Here is a 23,593-nt window from a genome sequence, read left to right on the forward strand (position 1 = left end):
CATCAACAAGGCATATCATAGTCAAATTCACAAAATACTCAGGAAAGGAGAGGATCATGAAAGCATCAAGGGAAAAAAAATCCTTAACCTACAAGGGAAGACAGATCAGGTTTGCAGCAGACCTATCCACAGAAACTTGGCAGGCCAGAAAGGAGTGGCAGAATATATTCAGTGTGCTGAATTGGAAAAATATGCAGCTAAAAATTCTTTATCCATCAAGGCTGTCATTCAAAATAGAAGGAAAGATTAAAAGTTTCCCAAACAACAATTAAAGGAATTTGTGATCACTAAACCAGCCCTGAAAGAAATTTTAAGGGGGACTCTCTGAGGGGAGAAAAGACAAAAAAAAAAAAAATACCAGAAGCAACAAAGATTAGAAAGGACCAGAGAACACCACCAGAAACTCCAACTCTACAAGAAACACAATAGCAATAAACTCGTATCTTTCAGTACTCACTCTAAATGTCAATAGACTAAATGTTCCAATCAAAAGACATAGGGTAACAGACTGGATAAGAAAACAAGATCCATCTGTATGCTGTTTACAAGAGACCCACTTTAGACCTAAAGACACCTTCAGATTGAAAGTAAGGGGATGGAGTACCATCTAGCTAATGGTCAACAAAAGAAAGCCGGAGTAGCCATACTTATATCAGACAATCTAGACTTCAAAATAAAGATTGTAACAAGAGATGAAGAAGGGAATTATATCATAATTAAGGGGTCTATCCACCAAGAAGACCTAACAATTGTAAACATGTATGCTGCAAATGTGGGAGCACCCAAATATAAAAATCAATTAATCACAAACATAAAGAAACTCATTGATAATAATGCCATGATAGTAGGGGACTTCAACACTTCACTTACAGCAAGGGACAGATCATCTAAATAGAAAATCAACAAGGAAGCAATGACTTTGAATGACACACTAGACCAGATGGACCTAACAGATATATTCAGAACATTTCATCCTAAATCAGCAGAATGTATATTCTTCAGTGCACATGGAACGTTCTCCAGAATAGATCACATACTGGGACACAAATGAGCCCTCAACAAGTACAAAAAGATTGAGATCATACTGTGCATATTTTCAGACCATAACACTGAAACTCAAAATCAACCACAAGAAAAAATTTGGAAAGATAGCAAATACTTGGAGACTAAAGAACATCCTACTAAAGAATGAATGGGCTAACCAAGAAGTTAAAGAGGAAATTAAAAAGTACATGGAAGGCAATAAAAATGATAACACCACAGCCCAAAACCTCTGGGATGCAGCAAAGGTGGTCATAAGGGGGAAGTATATAGCAATCCAGGCCTTCCTAAAGAAGGAAGAAAGGTCTCTGATACACAACCTAACCTTAAGCCTTAAAGAGCTGGAAAAAGAACAGCAACTAAAGCCCCAAACCAGAAGAAGACAGGAAATAATAAAGATTAAAGCAGAAATCAATGCTATTGAAGTTAAAAAATCAGTAGAACAGATCGATGAAACCAGAAGCTGGTTCTTTGAAAGAATTAACAAAATTGATAAGCCCCTAGCCAGTTTGATCAAAAAGAAAAAGGAAAGGACCCGAATAAATAAAATCAAGAATGAAAGAAGAGAGATCACAACCAACACAGCAGGAATAAAAACAATAAGAGAATATTATGAGCAATTATATGCCAACAAAATGGGCAATCTGGAAGAAATGGACAAATTCCTAGAAACATATAAACTACCAAAACTGAAACAGGAAAAAATAAATATTTGAACAGATCCAAACCAGTAAAGAAATTGAATTAGTAATAAAAACACTCCCCCCAAACAAGAGTCTAGGGCCAGATGGCTTTCCAGGGGAATTCTACCAAACATTTAAGGAAGAGTTAACACCTATTCTCTTGAAGCTGTTCCAAAAATTAGAAATGAAAGGAAAACTTCCAAACTCTTTCTATGAAGCCAGCATTACCTTGATTCCAGAACCAGACAGAGACCCCACTAAAAAGGAGAACTATAGACCAATTTCCCTCATGAACATGGGTGCAGAAATCCTCAACAAGATATTAGCCAACTGGATCCACCAATACATTAAAGAAATTATTCACCACAACCAAGTGGGATTTATACCTGGGATGCAGGGCTGGTTCAATATCCACAAAACAATGTGATTTATCACATCAATAAAAGAAAGAACAAGAACCACATGATCCTCTCAATAGATGCAGAGACAGCATTTGACAAAATACAACATCTTTTCTTGATAAAAACTCTGAAGAAAGTAGGGATAGAAGGATTATACCTTGAGATCATAAGAGACATATGTGAAAGACCCAACACTAATATCATCCTCAATGGGGAAAAACGGAGAGCTTTTCCCCTAAGGTCAGGAACACAACAGGGATATCCACTCTCGTCATGGTGATTCAACATAGAATTGGAAGTCTTAGCCTCAGCCATCAGACAACACAAAGAAATAAAAGCATCCAAATCGGCCAGGATGAGGTCAAACTTTCACTCTTTGCAGATGACATGATACTGTGTACAGAAAACCCAAAAGATTCCACCAAAAAACTGCTAGAAGTGATCTATGAATTCAGCAAAGTGGCAGGATATAAAATCAATGCACAGAAATCAGTTGCATTCCTATACACCAACAATGAAGCAACAGAAAGAGAAATCAAGGGATCAGTCCCAATTGCACCAAAAACCATAAAATACCCAGGAAGAAATCTAACCAAAGAGGTGAAAAATCTATACACTGAAAACTATGGAAAGCTTATGAAAGGAATTGAAGAAGATACCAAAAAATGGAAAAATATTCCATGCTCCTGGATAGGAAGAACAAATACTGTTAAAATGTCAATACTACCCAAAGCAATCTACATATTCAATGCAATACCTATCAAAATAACACCAGCAGTCTTCACAGAGCTGGAACAAACAATCCAAAAATTTGAATGGAACCAGAAAAGACCCCAAATAGCCAAAGTAATCTTGAAGAAGAAAACTAAAGCAGGAGGCATCATAATCGCAGACTTCAAGCTGTATTACAAAGCTGTAATCATCAAGACAGTATGGTATTGGCACAAGAACAGACACTCAGATCAGTGAAACAGAATAGAGAACCCAGAAATGGACCCACAAACATATGGCCAACTAGTCTTTGACAAAGCAGGAAAATATCCAATGGAATAAAGACAGTCTCTTCAGCAAGTGGTGCTCGGAAAACTGGACAGCAACATGCAGAAAAATGAACCTGGACCACTTTCTTACACCATCCACAAAAATAAACTCAAAATGGAATGAAGAGCTAAATGTTAGACAGGAAGCCATCAAAATCCTCGAGGAGAAAGCAGGCAAAAACCTCTTTGACGTTGGCCACAGCAACTCCTTATTCAACATGACTCCAGAGGCAAGGGAAACAAAAGCAAAAAAGAACTATTGGGACCTCATCAAAATAAAAAGCTTCTGCACAGCAAAGGAAACAATCAGCAAAACTAAAAGGCAACTGATGAAATGGGGGAAGATATTTGCAAATGACATATCAGATAAAGGGTTAGTATCCAAAATCTATAAACAGCTTATCAAACTGAAAACCCCAAAAACAAATAATCCCGGGAAGAAATGGGCAAAAGACGTGAATAGACACTTCTCCAAAGACATCCAGATGGCCAACCGACACATGAAAAAATGCTCAACATCACTCATCATCAGGGAAATACAAATCAAAACCACAATGAGTATATATGTACAGTGGAGTATTACTCCAGAAGTAATGCGGAGTAATGAAATAATAAAGAATAATTCATTAATTATTCCGCAAGTAATGAGGAGTAATGAATGAGTAAAGAATGAAATCTTGCCATTCGCAACTACGTGGATAGAACTAGAGGGTATTATGCTAAGCGAAATTAGAGAAAGACGAACATCGTACAACTTCACTCCTATGAGGACTTTAAGATACAAAACAGATGAACATAAGAGAAGGGAAGCAAAAATAATATAAAAACAGGGAGGGGGACAAAAACGTAAGAGGCTCTTAAAAACGAAGAACAAACAGAGGGTTGCTGGAGGGGTTGTGGGAGGAGGGGATGGGCTAAATGGATAAGGAGCATTAAGGAACCTACTCTTGAAATCATTGTTGCACTGTATGCTAACTAACTTAGATGTAAATTAAAAAAAATAAATAAAAATTAAAAAAATGTTTAAAGAACAAAAATAAGACGAGAACAACCACAGAAAAGCAAAAAGCTTGGTAAAAAGTAAAATGTTCTTGAGATCTGGGACATTTATGTGCTTATCTAGGGCAGTTTGTACATTTTGCTTTTAAAGGAAGTGTTTAGGATCTTTTCCTCCTCAGAACACCTGCTTTGCATACCACACACAATAAGCCATAATAGCTGTTATGCAACATTTCTTACTCTATTTCTTCATGAACTTTTAAAATTCTATACTTGGAAGATTTATTTCTCCAGTTACAACATTTAAGATTGTAAAATGCCTTAATTTATCACATTTTATATCTATTTAGATGTAAAGTTTTTTTTGTAAGCAGTAGAAATTTCTCACTGCAACACAGCTGGAAGGTGCATTTGTGTTCCCTGTTAAATCTTTAGGATAGTCTCATAGTGAGCTGAAATGGAAGGGCTTGGCATTTCTGATGTATAAGAAGTATATCTGAAATGCTGTAAGTAAGAAAGAGCAGCTAGGCATAGTGTTCCAGTACAGTCCTTTCTCTGGTTGGTTAAATCTGGCTCTACTTTCTGCCAATTTCTGTCACCAAATGAACATTTATTAAGAGACTGAAATGTCTAGAGAGCTTTGCTGTATAGTCACGTTACAAAGATAATGATCTATCAGAAGAGAGAGGCAGATAGGATATAAATGCCAAGGAAAAGGTACAAAGTGCCATGAGAATGCTTCAAAGGCACAGTTAGTTCCAATGGGGGAGACTAGGGGAGGCTTTAGAGAGGAAGTTGCATTTGAATTTGATCTTGAGAAGTAGAAGGTTAGATGGGTAGAATGAGGATTGAGAGGTGGGCAATAACATGGGAAGCACAGGAGACACATAAGCTAAAGCATGAAATTTGTGGTGTGTTTTAGGAACAACGAGTAGGCTGTTATGACTGGAACCTTAGGGCATTAGATTTGTTTGTTAAGAGACAAATCTGGAGAGGCATCTGGGGTGGCTCCATTGGTTAAGCATCCAACTCTTGATTTCGGCTCAGATCATGATCTCATAATCCCCTCGTCTGGCTCTGTGCTGACAGCAGGGAACCTGCTTGGGATTCTCTCTCCCTTCCCCTATCTCTCTCTTTTTCTGTCTCTGTCTCTCTCTTTCTCTCTCTCTCTCAAGATAAATAAATAAAGTTTTTTTGTTTTAAAAGAGATGAATCTGGAAAGGTAGAATTAGGCCATCTTGTGAAGTTTCTTGAGTGCTATTTAAAGGAGGTGGGACCTTATTCTGTAGATAACATAACTAGTGCAATGGAAAAAAAGATGAGATTTGTGGGACTTTTTGGAAAACCTTAGGAGTGAAAAGAAAGAAGAAAGTGAAAGAGGAACTAAAAGCCCAGAAATCAGTTATGATATTGCAATAGTGAAAGCAGAAAATGACCAAGATTGAGCTAGGATATCTGTAAAAATCAGAAGATTGGAATGAAATGATGTCAGGGGCACAGACTGAACTCCCAGACTTTGGTGATCAGGTAAGGTAAGGGTAGAGTCAAGGATGACTTCAAGACTTCAAGGTTTTCAGACACAGTGATGACAATTAACAAAGACTGAAACAGGAATTCAGTTGGGGTAAAATTAGAATACTTCTTGTAAAGGGCTTATAAAAAGCAGAGATTTCAGAAGTCCAGTACTCTCTGTTAGCTGTGTCACTGGTGGCTTTTTATGTCTCATTGCTATAGGAAATGTCATGTTTTGGGTTGCTGTGTGTAAGAGGGTATTGGAAAGTATGGTATACTTATGAGGATTAATCCAAGATGTTTGACTGTTTGAAAGTTTCCTACATCGTTTTTTAACATGAGAGTACCACAAATAACTTTGTAGTCTTCAAGAGACCTATGAAGCCAAAAGACATGAATTTTATGGTGAACGTCAGAGGAAGGAAGAAGAAATGAAGCAGATGTTTGTGCAGCGAGTAAAGGAGAAAGAAGCCATATTGAAAGAAGCTGAAAGAGAGGCAAGTACACTGGTTTGATGTGATCTGCATTTGTTTTTTAGGTGTCCTGTTTGAGAGATTTATCTCAAGAATTTAGCTGAGATGCTTTTGGAGAGTACTTATTGTTCTTTAAAAAGTAGCTATTTTAACACATAGTCTTTGGATACAGACTTTTAAAAATCTGAAATCAAATAAAAATTTGGCTTTTTTGAGCAAATCGTCTTCCATTAGAAGTGGTTCTCCAAGGGGACTAGGTCACTAAGAGGTGTTTTAAGTATCTTAACTTTGTTATTTATTTATTTATTTATTTATTTATTTATTTATTTATTTATGCTTTAGTTAATATACAGTGCAATTATTGGTTTAGGAGTAGATTTCAGTGATTCATTACTTAAATACAACACCCAGTGCTCATCACAACAAGTCCCCTCCTTAATACCCATCACCCATCTAGCCATCTCCCACCCACTTCCATCAACCCTTAGTTTGTTCTCTGTCGTTAGGAGTTTCTTGTGGTTTGTTTCCATCTCTTTTTCTTCCCCCCTCCTTCCCATGTTTATCTGTTTTGTTTCTTAAATTCTACTTATGAGTGAAATCATATGGTATGCTTTTTGACTTTCTCTCATTGACTTATTTCGCTGTTTAGTAGATGCATTCTAGTTCCATCCACATTGTTGCAAATGGCAAGATTTCATTCTTTTTGAGGCTGTGTGTGTGTGTGTGTGTGTGTGTGTGTGTGTGTATACACATACCACAGGTTCTTTATCCATTCATCAGTCGATGGACATTTGGGCTCTCTCCATAGTTTGGCTGTTGTTGACAGCACTGCTATGAACATGTACCCCTTGAATCAGTATTTTTGTATCCTTTGGGTAAATACCTAATAGTAAAATTATGGTCAACAAATCTTCAGCAAAGCAGGAAAGAATGTCTAATGGAATAAATACCTTAACTTTGAACCAGAAATGTTTTAGCTGTGGCTTAATAAAACGTTTCTTGAAAGTTCTTGAGAGCTGTTGGGGTTGATGCCATGAAACAGGTAACTATGAAAACAATTAAGTAACTCTTCTGAGTTTGAACTCAGGCTTTCCAGACCAGTCAGGTGGTCAAATCACTTTTGGATAACCTTGGCACACATGTGCACATGCACACACAAACATTGCAGTTATTTCCATAGTTTTGTTTGCTTCTAGTTCTTCAAGCAACACTTTTAGTTTTATTTGAGTTAAACTATTTTCTATAGATGTAACTACAATGGCTACTTTTAAGTAAATGGCCACATTCAAGATGAGAGTCAAAAAGGATGAGTTCAAAAAGGAATTTCTAAGACAAAAATGTTAATACAAGTGAACTTGATAATACAAGATTTTCTTAATTATTTATAATTTTACAAATTTATTTTTTCAAGTATACTTGTAAGTGGTTTTATAAAATTAATAGTCTGATATATCTTGTTTATAATTTGAATTTGAACTTTGTATTTTGAAAAAGTTCAAACAGGAAAGTGAAAGTAAGGGTACCTACCTATGTCCCTCCCCACACCTAGATTTAGCAATGGGTGTTTTGCCACCTTTATTTTATATATATATATGTGTGTGTGTGTGTGTGTGTGTGTGTGTGTGTGTGTGTGTATGCATCTGGGAGAGAGGGGTGTCCATTTTTCCCTGGTCATCTGAAAGCTGGTTGTAGATATTATGACACTTTATCCCTAGGCACTTCAGTGTGCATCTCTGAAGTTAGGCACATTTTCTTCCATAACCATTGTACTAGTATTACACCTAAGAAAATTAATGGGAATGCCATAATCTCACCTGATCTTCTGTCCACAGTCACATTTCCCCAGTTGTCCAAGATGGTCTTTTATTGTTTTTTTTTTCTTTTATTTGTTTACAGATTTTTTAGTTTTTTATTTTTGAACTGGAATTCAGTTGTAGGTCTCATATCACATTCAGGTATTCTGTTTGTTTAGTCTCTTTTATCCAAGAATAGTTCCCTAGTTTTGAGTTATTTTTAAGTATAAAAATTGAGGAAAGAGTTGTAGTGAGCAGGAAATGAGGATGCTGACTTTTTTTTCATTAGTAGATTCATCTTTAAGATAGAAGTAGAGTGAAACTATTTAAGAGTTTAATTCTCATATATCATGATTCTTAGTTTTTCCAGTGAGGAGAAAAGATGTAGAAGTGGTTTACGGTTGAGTTGTTTCTTTTTTTTTCTTTTTTTTTTTTTTCACAGAGAGAGAGACAGAGACAGAGAGAGTGAGCATGAGTGGTAGAGGGAGAGAGAAAATCTTAAGAAGGCTCCACATTGACGTGGCGCTCAATCTCATGACCCCTGAGATCATGACCTGAGCTGATATCAAGAGTTGGATGCTTAGCCGACTGAGCCACCCAGGCGCCCCTATAGTTGAGTTTTTAATTTTTAAAATCCGATACAAGATTATCTTGTTTAAATGTGTGTTATTTAAAAGGAAATTGAAAATTCAGGGTTGAATTTCAAATCACATGGTTGAAAGAAAAAGAGAAAGACCGTTTGTCAGTAGATCCTTTATAGACTTTTATTTTTAATTTTTTAATGTTTATTTATTTATTTATTGTTTTTTCATACAATTTATTGTCAAGTTGGTTTCCATGCAACACCCAGTGTTCATCCCAACAGGTGCCCTCCTCCATGCCCATCACCCACTTTCCCCTCCCCCCGCATCAACCCTCAGTTTGTTCTCAGTATTTAAAAGTGTCTTATGGTTTGCCTCTCTCCCTCTCTGTAACTTTTTTTTTCCCCTTCCCCTCCCTGATGGACTTCTGTTAAGTTTCTCAAGAAGTTTCACATGAGTGAAAACATAGGATATCTGTCCTTCTCTGACTTATTTCACTCAGCATAATACCTTCCAGTTCCATCCACATTGCTGCAAATGGCAAGAGTTCATTCTTTCTCATTGCCAAGTAGAATTCCATTGTATATATAAACCACATCTTCTTTATCCATTCATCAGTTGATGGACATTTCCAATTATGGCTCTTTCCATAATTTGGCTGTTGTTGAAAGTGCTGCTATAAACATTGGGGTACATGTGCCTCTATGCATCAGCACTCCTGTATCCCTTGGGTAAATTCCTAGCAGTGCTATTGCTGGATCATAGGGTATATCTATTTTTTAATTTTTTTAGGAACCTCCATACTGTTGATTTAGTTTTGAGAGAGAGACAGAGTGTAAGTGGGGGAGGTACAGAGAAAGGGAGACACAGAATTCGAAGCAGGCTCCAGGCTCTGAGCTGTCAGCACAGAACCCAACACGGGGTTTGAACTCATGAGCCATGAGATTATGACCTGAGCTGAAGTTGGATGCTTAACTGACTGAGCCACCCAGGTGCTCTCTAAATTTTTAACTATATAGCATTATAGGCAGTAGATTCTGGGCCTCTCTTATTAATGTTACAAGGCACTTCATGGCTAGTTTTAATACTGTAAAGCCAGTATCATTAATACTTTAGAGTCAGGGTCAAAAAAACAGGAGACCTTCTGTGCTGTTGATAACTTCTCACCAATGCCCTTAAGACAGTACCGCCAATATGCTATATCTTTTGTAAACACTGCTTCTGAGTATTTGAAATATGTTTGAATTACATAGTGGAACCATAAGTGAGTGCTTTATGTACATGGAATAGACTGCTGCTGTCAAAAGTTGTGAATTCCACATTATGTAAATAATAGTCATACCTATCTCTGCCTCCCTTTTTAAAACATTTTCTTTTTGTAGTATTTCTGCAATTTTTAGTCAACTTCATGAATGATCTATGAAGTAGGCTATAACCTTTCAAGATATTTAACTATGCATATAGAGTATGCAGCCCACATTTAAGTAATCAGAGATGTCTTTATACATGTCCTCTAAATCCACTCCTATACACATAATCTAAATCCACTCCTGTATCCTGTCTTTCCAGGCTTTACTCAGCTCCTCTCCCACATTTATAGAAGATACACACATACTCAGTTGTGAGTCTATGTATACCATTGATTTGAATGACAACTAGATGAACCCCACTTTTTAAATACACATGCACACACACACATAAATTTTTTGTAAGAGCAGGAACTATGAAATAAGCAAATACTAATGAACTGATGCTTCTCTGAAATGCCATCCTCAGGAATAAAAGCATTTTAGGGAAGAAGAATTTTACTTAATCTGTTTCAATCCTGTTCTGTCTCCTTTTAAATACATCTCCTGTCAGGATTTACTGGCGCACAAGACAACCTCTTCCATATTTGGAACAGTGAATTTTTATTAGGATGGAGTTTAGCTCTTCGGTTTCTTATATGCCATCTTTTCTAGAAACCAAGTCCTACTTTTTTATATGAATGCTACCCAGAACTGAAAATACTAAACGTTATCTAACTAGACCAGGGAATTCAAAAAGTTACCTTTTTTATCTAGATTTTGGATGCTGTGCGTGTGTTCTTGACAGGCAAGACACGCTGCTCATTGATATAGGATCCACCAAAGTCCCTAGATTCTTTTTCTAGATAAACAAACCAAGGAAATATCATGTTATAATGTTATAAACTTTTACAAACTCATTTTAATGGTTGCATTGAGTGTATTTAGCACAAATTTACTTTTTGACTTTATTAGATGTGGGCTATGTTTTCCATTATGCTGTAAACTCAACTACAGTGATTATTTTTATGAATAAAACTTACTCAATTTAGGATTTCTTGATTTAGCTTAGATTTCAAGAAGGTGAATGACTGTGGGAAAATGTAATAGATTTTTAAGGTTCTTGATTTAAATTGACAATTGACACTTTCCAAGAAGGATTACCAATAGAACTTTTAACAGTTTCACTATATTTGGTAACTTGATTTGGAAAATAACTTGCTTTTGTAATTTGTGTCCCTCACTTTTATTAAGCATGGATTTTAGAGAGTTTTATTTGAAGAGGCTTTGCAGGGAAATATATAGAACAAGAAAATGAAAACTCTAAGAAAAGGTCAAATGTTTTAAAAACATGGGAATCTACTCCCGAAGCCAAGAACACACTGTATACACTGTATGTTAGCTAACTTGACAATCAATTATGTTTAAAAAAAAATGAAAAAATAAAATTAGAATAAAAAAAAACAGGATTTTACATGAGACTGTATTTTTTTTTATGTGTTTCTGTTCATGCATCTTTTGCATGGGAACGCATTTATAATTAAAGTTACCAAGGCAGTTCCATATGTACATTTTTCCTTAAAGCATGAACTTTCGAGACATCAGGAAAACTTGTAGATTGCTGTGTAGGTTAGTGTTAGAAATTGTTGCTAAGCCGGAGAACATTCCTGTGCATGTGCTGCCACAGTGTGTTGTTGATGGGAACTGCACCTTTCTTTCACAGCTACAAGCTAAATTTGAGCACCTTAAAAGAGTTCACCAAGAAGAGAGAATGAAGCTTGAAGAAAAGAGAAGACTCTTGGAAGAAGAAATAATCGCTTTCTCAAAAAAGAAAGCTACTTCAGAGATATACCAGAACCAGTCCTACATGGCATCAGGCAGCAACCTGAAGAAGGACAAAGACCGTAAGAAGTAAGCCATCCCCAACTCCCTGACTCTGGTGGCCCCATTCCTCCATTACTTTCTTTCTCATTGCCCTGTTTGATCTTCATTGAACTTACCAGTTTCCTTATTTATTGTCAACCTCTTGTGATTAAAATATCAGCTCCTTGAGAGCAGAGACCTGTCCCTTTTCTTCACTGCTGTTTCTGCAGCATCTAGAACAGCACCTGGTACATATTAGGTGCTCAGTAAATATTTGCCAAAGTGAGCAAATGAATGAGTGAAAAAAAAGTATCATAAAGTAGAAAGGGTCAGCTACCTGGGGGGAAGAATGGCTGCTCTTATTTTGTCACCTAGCCTGTATTTCTAATAACTGCTGACTTACCTACCGTTGGTTATATTTATTTTGAATTTCATGTATATACTTTGTTGGGGAATCGTAGAAGTAAAGTAATACTTGATAAAAGACCAAATTCTTAGGTTCTCTTTTTTTATTTTACAAATTCTACTGATAATGATTTTGTGAGAATTTTTATTTTAATAAGGGATCCAGGCTATCGATTTGAACTCCTGTGCTTTGATGTCAGAGCTTGTGAAATCAATGGTGGACGTAAAGATGCAGAGGAAGGTAGAGAGGGCCCCTGTACAATGGGGTGGCCATGAGTAGCATTTGGATGATAATCTCAAGGCTTATAGGTTTGGGGTATGTGTTAAAATCAAAGTTACCAACATTTTAGAAAATAAGTTTTTTTTTTCTTTTCTATATTTTATGTCCTTTATTTCTCCTACTTAAAATGCCCTTGTCATTTTGCCTAGTTGACCGTTCTTGAAATTCATCATTAACCTGTTCTGTTGAGAGTGCTTCTCTGTGACTCTTTGCCTTAGTTTATTCCAGCTGCCTCTGTTTTGGCAGCATCCAGCTCTCCTTATGTTCCTCACAGAGCAACATTTCTGATTTAATTTTATCATCATATCTTATTTCAAACCCAGCATTTTCAGAATATTGTGACTTACTTCAAATAATTAGGGAAACCTAACATTGGACCATAGGGACTTTCCAAGTTTTAAACTATGGAGAAGTAAATCCACAGGGTTTTGGTGGATTTAGCCGACCTGTGGATTTTATAGTTTGGGGAGAAGAAAGAAGGAAGGAATTCTCATGTGTGATCCTTCCATATAAACTTTACAAGGGCATGGATCTTTGTTTTGTTCATTGATGCATCCATGTCCAGAGCCTATAACAGTGCCTGCTATATAGTGGGCATGCAATTACTTGTCAAAAAAATGTATATGATTTTTAATAGCTATTTTTATTCAATAATTGAATTTCAAAAGATAAGCTATAAATATAGTTTATTACTGCTTTAAGATATGCTTTGAATTGTACAGTTAAGGGACCTTTTACCTTCTTATCCTTTCATCTTAATCCAGTGTTACTAAAATTGGATTCCCCAAGTTTATTCCATGTATGAAAGACAGCTTACATTTGCTTTGTAAAAATTGTCACCCTGCTCCACTTAACAACCATTAGTATGTGTTCTTGTTTATAAAGTAAGGGCAAAGCCCATAGTTTTTTGAGAGCTCAGAAGAATTAATATTCAAGAAAATAGAGTTTGATGAGGTATTTTTATTTTTTCTTTTCCAAAGTCCCTAGCTAGATATCCTATATTATATTAGATGTATATTTGCTCTTTCTGTAAAAGCTTTGTAAAACTAATGATTTTAATAATTTTTATTTCCTATATAGTTTTTTATTGTACCAATCAAAAGGTTTTTTTTCTCTTTCCAGCTCCAATTTTATGTAAAACAAAGGTTCCAGATCATAGAAGGTCATCACAAGCAAAAGTTATTAAAATGTTAGAAGTATGCTCTGATTTTCTTGCTGTTTTTATTTTCTGTCTCACTTATTCTATATCTGGCAAATGGCCACAAATGGCACTTAAATGCTTTTAAGTATAAAGTTAATATATAAGCCACAATGAATGATATCACTTATATATTCACTGTTGTTAGAGGTTTTCAAGTTGCTGGTTTGTGATGAATGTAGATCATTTTTCCTGCTGCCTGGTTATTGTCACTTACATGCATTGTACCATGGAGCAAAGTGTCAGTGACATTGAAAATACAGAACTCATTCACTGTATGGCTATCTGATTGCATTTATATTCCAAGAGGAACTCCTTTTTTGTACATACCAAAGGTAAAATTTGGGAAATATGTTTTAAAATGTATTATATACCTGAAGCTCTAATCTCTTAATAGTTTTATAGAAGTTTTTAATTTTTGTACCATTATCCAATTGATAACATGATCCTACGCTTTTGTATGAAATTATGTAACATGATGGCCTTCTATGCTTCACTATACCTTATTGTGGTTGAAGTATTGTTGTGATGGAGCAAGATATGTTTGAAAGTAATAACATCCAGGTATAAATCCCTTTTCTAGTGATGAGTACCTTTGAATCTGGGGTGTTGCCACTCTATTTCATTAGGATATTTTATATGTTTAAAACTGTCTTCCAGGGAAAAAAAATCATAAGGTTGAATTGTCTTATTAAAAATATTTCTTAAGAAAATATCTGTCAGCATCTGAATATTAAAGATATAAAAATTTAGATAACTCATATATTGAGATATTTGAATTCAGTGCCTTCATAGTATTCTTAGAACAATTGGATGCCTTCTAACTTTTTCTTAACAGTCATAGATAGGTATATAATTTTTCACTTTTGTACTTGAATATCCTAAATAAAATATCCTCTTGACAAATAAAATATATCTACGTATTTACTAAAATTGGTTTAAAATTACTTTAACTTTTCTTTTTGCAAACTGTCATCTTAAAGAAACGTTTTGTCAAAATTAGTTCATTTAATCATGTGTTTGAATTATTTTAAGACAGAGGTGTATATTACCAGTACTTTTCAGAAAACAAAATGTCTTACTTAGCCTATGTCAGATTCTGAGCAGTGTATATTTTCATGAAATTGTATAAGTTGCAAATAAAACCTTTCATTTCATAGCATAATTTATCAGAACAAACACCTTAAATTCTAGTTTTGCATTTGAAATTCACAAATGTCTCTTAGCCTTTTAAAACACTAGTAAAGTAAGTTATAAGTATCACAGAAAAAGCTCTGAACTTTCTTCTCAGGATCAGTAATGCCCAGGTTCTGGAAGGTGGGAGCAAGAGAGCCTCTGAGTCCATGAGGGCAGGTAGCCTGTTGTACGGAGCCCAGCTGGAAGGTGAGAGCAGGAGAGCCCGTGAGTCCCTGAGGGCAGGTAGCCTGTCCTACAGAGCCCATCTACTGCCACAGCACTGAGCGTTAGCTGAGGGGAGTGTCATCCTGGAAGCTCAATTATGTGATGTGAGTGCTGGTCATCTGTAGTTTTATTATATCAAACTATGTATTAAACAGCTATCCTCAACTTTAATAAAGTAAGTTTAAATGCCAGATTGGTTGTTGGCAATGTTAAAAAAAATTATTCAATTTTCTAGTTGAAAAGATTATGGAAACCTGCCTAAGACTCTGAACTTAGCAGAAGGGTAATCATTTATTACTACTACTGACTCTGCTGTAAGCAAGACTCACCACATGTGCTTCAACTGACAATGTGATCTTTAATTTATTTCATTTATTTGAGATTCAAAAGTTTTGAGAACAAATACACTATAATGTTCATGTTCTTCTTACAAACCCGATTTATTCTTCACTATCCAGATGCAGGGTTACAAAGTGAGTTATGATCCAATGAAGCTTGAATTAATAAATTCCCTGGGAACAAAATAAAGCTAGACATGTTTTGGTAATTTGTTTTCCATAAAGCATGTGAAACAATTACCTCATTATCAACCATTAATCTTTACATACTTGTCTGATCTTTAAAGCTTTTTCACATAGACTATGATTTCAGCTTCAGAAAAAGACAAAGGGGGAAAAAAACATTACAGGGACTATTATCCCCTTTTTGAAGAAGAACTCAATTTAGGCCCCATTTTCCTATTGGGCTAGGAAATAGGCATACACATGGTTAAGGCTGGCCATGCTCTAATGGAGCAACCAGAACAGTAACAAGACAAGAGAGCAAATTTACGCATAGAGTAGTCTCAGAAGGGCTTTTATCTCACCCACAGAACACAAGAAAGCACTCAGGGAAGTGACTGGGTCTTGAAGGATTGGAAGCAGTTTTTTAGATATGTGAATGGAGAACCATAATTCAGGTACAAGGAATAGCATGTTTTTGATAATATCTGTGTACTCTAGAAAATAGCTAACTATGAGTAGAGAGTATAGGGGAGATGTGGAAAAAGAGTGAGGATGAAATTTTAGAATTAGGGGACAGATCAAGAAAGAGTTTATAAACCCAATCCCACAGGCAGTAGGAGCCATGGAAAGATTTGACCTCACATGGTCAGATATTCCTCCAGAGTTAACAGAAAAGATGTATTGGAGGAGCTGGAACTGGCTTGGGCAGGGTGACTCAGTAGAGAGACTGCAGTCCAGGTGAGCAGTTCTTTTTTTTTTTTTTTTTTAATTAAAGTTGTTTTTTTTTTTAATTCAAGACTACAGTGTAGTCTTGGTTTCCGGAGTAGAACCTGAACTCTTAAATATGACATCCAGTGTTCATCCCAAAAGTGCCCTCCTGAATGCCCAGAGCCCATTTAACACATCCTCCCTCCCACCCAACTCCCCTTCAGCAGCCCTCAGTTAGTTCTCTGTATTAAGAATCTCTTATGGTTTGCCTCCCTGTTTTTCTTACTTTTTCCTTCCCTTCCCCTGTGTTCATCTGTTGAGTTTCTCAAATTCCACATATGAGTGAAATAATGTATGTCTTTCTCTGACTGACTTATTTTTATAGCATAATACTCTCTAGTTCCATCCATGTTGTTGCAAATGCAAGATTTCATTCCTTTTCATCACCAAGTAGTATTCTATACCATATCTTCTTTATCCATTCGTCAGTCGATGGACATTTGGGCTCTTTCCATAATTTGGCTATTGTTGATAATGCCGCTATAAACATTGGGTGCATGTGCCCTGTCGAATCAGTATTTTTGTATCCTTTGGGCAAACACCTAGTAGTACAATTGCTGGGTCATAGGGTAATTCTATTTTTAATTTTTTGAGGAACCTCCATACTGAAAACAGGTGAGCAGTTCTTGTGTAATAGAATAAATAAGTAGTGTTTAAAAAATACGGATGCAGAAAGGTATATATGGTAATGGAAGTGGTAACCAAATGGATAAATCTAAATGAATAATGACTGCAAAACAATGATAATGTCTTAAAGAGTTGGAAATATACAGAAAACTAAAACACAAGACTAGAGTGGCATATAAATTGGGGGAGTGGGATAAATCAAGTCATCTAAGGTTCTTCCATTAACTGGGAGGAGAATGAGTCCCAGTCAGCCCAGTAACATGAGACTTCATAAGAGTGCACGTAAACACAGTAAAGTATGTAACTTTCAAACTGACAGAGGGAACACTAGTCTAATAAATGATAATTCAAAAGAAAGCAAAGAAAATAAAACAGGTATGACAACCAGAAAACATTTAATAATATGGTAGATGTAGACCCAAGTAAATATGTTATCACATTGATTACATGCTATAATTTTTTTAGACAAAGTCTTTAAAAATCAGCTATAATCATTTTATGAGAGGCCTGAAACTTTCTCTGTCTTCATAGAGAGAAGATAGGAAAAGGTACATCATGCAGACTCTAACCAAAAGCTAACGTGTAGCTATATTTTCTATATTTAAAAAAAAAAACTTTAACGCAAAGGTATTGTTGGAGATAGACCTTCAAATACAAGAATATATAACAACAAATTTGTATGTACATTACAGCCTCTGTGAGCATATTTAAAGCAAAAATTGATGAGAATATGTGGAGAAGTATGCAAATCCATACTCTGGGAGATTTCCATACACCTTTTGTATATGATAGACCAAGCGGACCAATATTAGTACAAATATGGGAGCCTTGAAGAAAACATTCAACCACATTGGCCTGGTGAACAATTAATTATAGAGCAGTATACCCCAAATCACAGAACACACACTGCTTTCAGGCCCACTGGGAACATTTATGAAAACTGACCAGGACATTTGACTACAAAGTGAGCCTGAGTACCTTCTGAAGGAGTTACATGTAGACTGATCATCATATAATTAAGATAGAAATCAGTAGTAACAAAAATTCCCATATATTTGGAAACTAACAAATAAACTTCTAAGTAACCCATGGGTCAGAGAAGAAATCAAAAAGGAAATTTGAAAAATATTTTGAGCTGAATGATAATGAAAACCTATATCATAACTTGTGAAAAACAGCTAAAGTTATGCTTAGGCTCAAAATTTATAATTCTCCATGCTGTGCTAGCATTAGGAGAGAAAAAAGGCTAAAACTTCTAATCCTAAATGCTAGTATTAGGAGGGAAAAAAGGCTGAAAACCAATGTTGTACACATTCATCTCAAGAAGTTAGGAAAAGAATAGTAAATTAAACCCAAAGCAAAATAATAAAGATGAAAACAGGAATTAATGAAATAGAAAAAAAATCCAAATTTCCTATATTTTTAAAAGATGTATTAAGATTAAAAAACCGAGGGAAGAATGACCAAGAAGAAAGGAAAGAGGCTTGGAATGGCTAGAGTTGAAAACAACAAACCTGACATTACGAAAATGAAGGTGGGGAGTTGTGGAATGACTAGAACACTGCATTGCTGGTGGGAATGCAAAATGGTTCAGTCATTTTGGAAAGTCAGCCAGCTTCCTGTTCCCTCACCATATGTGTTAGTTTTCTACAGCTGCTATAACAAATTGCTACAAACTTATTGACTTAAAAAACACTGTATTACATTCTTGGAGGCTGGAAGGCTGACATGGGGTTCACAGGGCTAAAATCAAGGTGTGGCCAGGGATCTGTTCCTTCTGGAGGCCCTAGGGGAGAATCCTCTGCCTTCTCCTGCTTCTAGAAGCTGCCCATATTCCTTGGCTCATGATTGCTTCCCCCATCTTCAGAGTCAGCAGTGGTGAGTTGAATCCTCACATGGCCTCAGTCTGACCTTTTTCTCTTCCTCCCTCTTCCACCTTAAGAGACTTTGGTGATTATATGGGACCCACTAGCAGCAATTCCCCATCTGCTGGCTAGCAACCTTAGTTTCCCTCTGCCATGCAACCTAACATTCAAAGGTTCTGTGGATTCAGATCTCTAGGAGGACATTGTTCTACCTGCCATGCCATAAAACCCAGCAATTCCAGTCCTAAACAATGTATTCAAGATAGATGAAAATATTTGTCCATACAAAGACCTGTATTTAAATGTTTATAGCAGTTTTTTCCATAATCTGCCAAACTTGTAACAACTCAAATGTCCATCAACTGATAAATGTATAAACAAGTTGTAGTTCATCACACAATGAAAAGGGGCACACTGATACATGTAGATACATGAATAAATCCAGAAGTACTTTGCTAAGTCAAATCAGACACAAACGGCTATATGACTACATTTATGTGACATTTTTGTCAAAGCAAAACCATAGGGACAGAAATCAGCTGTAGTTGCTGGGCCTGCTGAGGGAGGAAGATTGACTTCAAATGCACACAAGGAAATCTCTTAGAGTGGTGGAAATATTCCATATACCTCAATAAGCCTGATATTTTTTCTTAAAAAGTTAAAGGCAAAAACAATGGAAATGAAGAAGATCTTCATTCTGTCTGTAGTGACAGATCCTGTTAGGCATTAAAGTGTCATCAATAAATTTGAAAATACAGAAGAAATGATAAATTCATTTTAAAAATAGCTTACTGATAAAAAATTAATAGGAAATTTCATAGTAAGAGATAATCCATAATTAAAATCCTCATGGGGGCACCTGGGTGGCTCAGTCAGTTAAGCATCTGACTTCAGCTCAGGTCATGATCTCGCGGTCCGTGAGTTCAAGCCCCACGTCGGGCTCTGCGCTGACAGCTCAGAGCCTGGAACCTGTTTCAGATTCTGTGTCTCCCTCTCTCTCTGACCCTCCCCTGTTCATGCTCTGTCTCTCTGTCTCAAAAATAAATAAACATTAAAAAAAAATTTTAAAAAAAATCCTCATGAAGTTTAGGCGAAGATAGCTTCACCCTAGAATCCTACCAGACATTTAAAGAGGAAAGCATTCTTTCACTTCTCTCCCTGTGGTAAATAGAACAGTGTTTCCCTCTCTCCGCCCCCCCCCCTTCCACCACCAATGATGTCTGTGCCCTAATGTTCCAAACCTGGGAATATGTAGCCTGAGCTGGCAAAAGAGACAATAGATGTACAACCTTGAGCTGCGGTGATGGTCCTGGATTCTCCAGACTAGGTGGGCCTAGTCTAATCACTTAGTTCTTTAGAGCTGAGGGCCTCTCCTGGCTGTAGTTGGAGAGAGATGTGACCACTGAAACAGGTCAGAGAGAAGTGCCACTCTTGGCTCTGATGACAGAAGAAGGGGTCACAGCCAAGGAGCACAGGGCACCTGCAGAAGCTGGGAAAAGTAAGGAAACGGATTCTCTCCTAGAGCCTTCAGAAGGAACTCAGCTGTGCTTTGATTTTGATTTAATTCTTTGATTTTAGCCCCGTGAGACCCAAGTGAGACTTCTGACCCTTGCTGAAATTCCTGCCTGTCTTAGCTACAAGTAGCTGTTACCCATAAATTAAAAGCAGCAGGCTCCCTAAATCTTAAATTCTGCCAAGTCTAGAAGTGTAAAGCCAAGTGCACAGCTAAACAAACCCACAAGACACCAAGCCACAACACCCACCCATATTGAATCTGTGTAGCTAGAAGTCCGAATAGCAGTTATTCCAAGTAAGGATGGTGACGGGAGGGGGCCTGGGGGAACATTCCAGGGTCCTGGTAAGTTTCTTGATCTTGGTGTTTGTTACATGGGTGCTACTGTTTTGTGAAAATTTGTCAGGCTGTGCATTTATATGTACGCTTTCTGCAGTACTTCAAGTGTTTAGAAAGAAGGGAGGGAGGGAGGGAAAGTAGCACATTCTGAGGCCTGATAAATAGCCCCCCATTTTCCTCACCTGAGTTCTGAAAGAAATTGAAAAGTAAAACTGGCAGCTGGAGGCCAAAATGTCACCTTTATTGCTGACAAAGACTAAATGTGAGAGCCAGATGAGCTTATTAAATGAAGCCCAGAATTAGGGAGAATCACCGCCCCCGCACCCCACCCCAAGCAGTGCTGATGTGTGCAGGTCTTTTCAGAATTATATCTACTACCAACTCACCTGACTTCAATCAGGTAAAATACAAAAACAAGAAACTTTTGGTCCTAGACATTTCAGTGCACTGGTTCATATACAGTTGCTTATTCTGGTGCCCTCTGAGCTCTCAGTTGCTTTTAGTAATTTTCAGACTGCTCTAATGTCTGTATGCCTATTTGACTAAGGAAGCAGGTGGGAAGGTGTTACTGACCCTCCTTGTCTCCTGCTGTAACACGCGTCTGCTCCAGGATAAAACACAAAACAACAACAACAACAACAACAACAGGCATTTCTAAGTCTTTCCCACAAGACTTGGCTCTGACAGTCTTACACACCAACACAGCTTTGTCAATAGAATGTCTCCAGGAAGAAGTGAGCTGAGGGTAATTTCTTTTGGGCATCTGGAAACTGAAAACCACTTATAATGTCCCTTAGGTTAGACACCTAAAGAAAGAGGGCAGATTATCTCCCCCTGCCAAAGCCAGGTAATATTCTCCAGGGCTTACACTGTATTCCTCACTTATTTCTGTTCATTCCTGGTTTCTTATTGCAGAGTTGTTAATTTCAGTGTTTTAACAGTGTTACCCCACATAGACAAAAATATTAACTTTAAAAAGAAGCATAAAGAACAAAACTCTTCAAGATTCGAACAAGTTTGATGGGATTTCAGGAATATCAGTACATGGGAAATTTTTGAAAGTTCCTCTCAGGATCTCCTTTTCTCTAATTTGGTCATAGTAAAGGGTGTTTTATGGTAGTGGTTAGAACTTGTGTTTGCATGAATTTAGTGAATTCATAGTTCCTATGACACTGTATCACTCTAATACTTATCAATTTCTGTTTGCTAAGAGCTTCTTTTTAAAAAATGTTTTTAAAGCTGTTCTGTAAAAAAAAATAAGTGAATGTGACATTGAGTGGAGAATATCACTGGAATGCAGAAATTATGTCACACCCATTTCATCCCATTGGACAGCCTCGGTACATGGTTTGATCAATATTTTCAATATTTCCACATCAAAATTTCTGCTTTAGAAGATAGATGTTTTTTCTGTTTTTGACTAGCAGATGCAAGTAAAACTCAACTGTATTTTCCAAGAGGAAAAATGTGTCTAATATTTCTTTTAAAGATACGAAGAATAGCACAATAACAAAAAGGATAGGTCACTGTATTGCCATTCATTTTGTGGACCCCAGTTCACACATTGGCACACACTTCACAGTGTACATTGGTGTATCGAGTTTTCAAATCCTTCCATCTTAGAACCATCCATTTAAACGTGGGCCATTTTTTCCCCCTCCACATTCAACAATAACAAAAAATAATAAAATCTTCCTTCAGTGCTAGATTGTTCCTAGTGAGAGTATATACATTTTGCCATAACTAAAAAAATTTCCATTTCAAATCCAGGGTGTTTATGATTCCCACCAGCAGGTGCTGCTAAATAATCACTGTGAATTGCATGTGGCGGTGTGTCTTGGTCATGCTCTTAGGATGGCTGTCTTCTGAATGAGCAGTAATAGTTTTGTGCTAATTTCTGAATAAAGGTAGGGGTTACCCAGTGTCAAAGTAGGTAATGACAACTTAAAAGAGGTGAAGATCTAGCAAATCATTTGAGACTGTCCAGAAAATACTTGGGAGGTTTTAAAGAGTGTGCCTAAGTATAATAGGATATTCTCAGAGATGACTGACTTAAGGAAAATTTCCCATCTCTTTTAGGAATCTATCATTTGGGTAAAAGCAAGATGTGTGATTACTTTATACTTCAGTGCCTTGTGGAGGTTAGCTAAGTGGCTTAATTGGTTAAGCATCCAACTCTTGATCTCGACTCCGGTCATTATCTCACGGTTCAGTTCATGGGATCAAGCCTACTGTTGAGCTCTGTGCTGCCAGCTTAGGATTCTCTCTCTCTCTGCCCCTCCCCCTCAAAATAAATAAACTTTAAATAAACACATAAATACATAAATAAATAGTGCCTGGTGTGCATAAGCAAAAGCAATGACAGACCAACCATAAAAATAATCTCTAGCTTTAGATAAATTGTTGATCTTGATAGTTTTCTCTGATGACTTAAGATGGACAGATTAGCATCTCTCCTTTTGGATGACAGGACTGTGACCCGTTTGCCAAATGGTTTACTCCAGGCCCACATCCAGATAAGGAAGAAGCCATCCATTCAGATCTTCCTGAGGCTCTACTGTCTATATAGTGCCTTTAGGAGTAACAGTAATGAATGAGCAGAAATCCCTGCTTTTCTTGAGCCTTGGACCTGTGTGTTACTTAATGTAATGAAGTGTGAGACACTATCCAGGTGCATTATGTTGCCATAATTGTTTCATCGATCCTTAGAATGCTCCAAAAGGTAGTTGTTTCTATCATCTCTCTCAAGATGCTGAGACAAAGTCAGGAAGAAGCCCTGTTCTCACCTATTTCTCCTCCACTCCTGCACTGGAACTGCTCCCTTAATCACTTGAAAGATGATGTCACCAGTGTTCTGTCCTCAGCTTTCCTTCCCCTTCCCCTCCTCAGTCCCCCTGTGTATGCTCACTTCAGCCACATGTCGGTGGTGCCATATCTGTATTGTGGCCTTCATCTCTCAACCAAGCACCAGACCCATATTTCTAACCATCTGCTGGAAATACTACCTATGTGGCCCACAGGT

The 23,593-nt window shown here is 36.8% G+C and overlaps 1 protein-coding gene across 7 annotated transcripts in view; it reads left to right on the forward strand.

The window, feature by feature from the left end:
* Nucleotides 1-15,147, forward strand: part of SEPTIN10 (septin 10) — a 67,557-nt gene extending 52,410 nt beyond the window's left edge. For 3 of the 7 annotated variants that reach the window (XM_045443718.1, XM_045443720.1, XM_045443721.1), the window contains exons 9-11: nt 6,041-6,173; nt 11,533-11,720; nt 14,847-15,147. In XM_045443718.1, the coding sequence (XP_045299674.1) occupies nt 6,041-6,173; nt 11,533-11,720; nt 14,847-15,015 (490 nt within the window). In that variant the 3' untranslated portion in view covers nt 15,016-15,147. Of the gene's footprint in view, nt 1-6,040; nt 6,174-11,532; nt 11,721-12,235; nt 12,394-13,479 lie in introns of all 7 variants that reach the window. The other 4 variants (XM_045443719.1, XM_045443722.1, XM_045443723.1 and 1 more) reach the window with 2 other exon arrangements.
* Nucleotides 15,148-23,593: the final 8,446 nt, after the last annotated feature.

The sequence above is a fragment of the Leopardus geoffroyi genome, chromosome A3, assembly GCF_018350155.1.
Source record: "Leopardus geoffroyi isolate Oge1 chromosome A3, O.geoffroyi_Oge1_pat1.0, whole genome shotgun sequence".
NCBI classification, from domain to species: Eukaryota; Metazoa; Chordata; class Mammalia; order Carnivora; family Felidae; genus Leopardus; species Leopardus geoffroyi.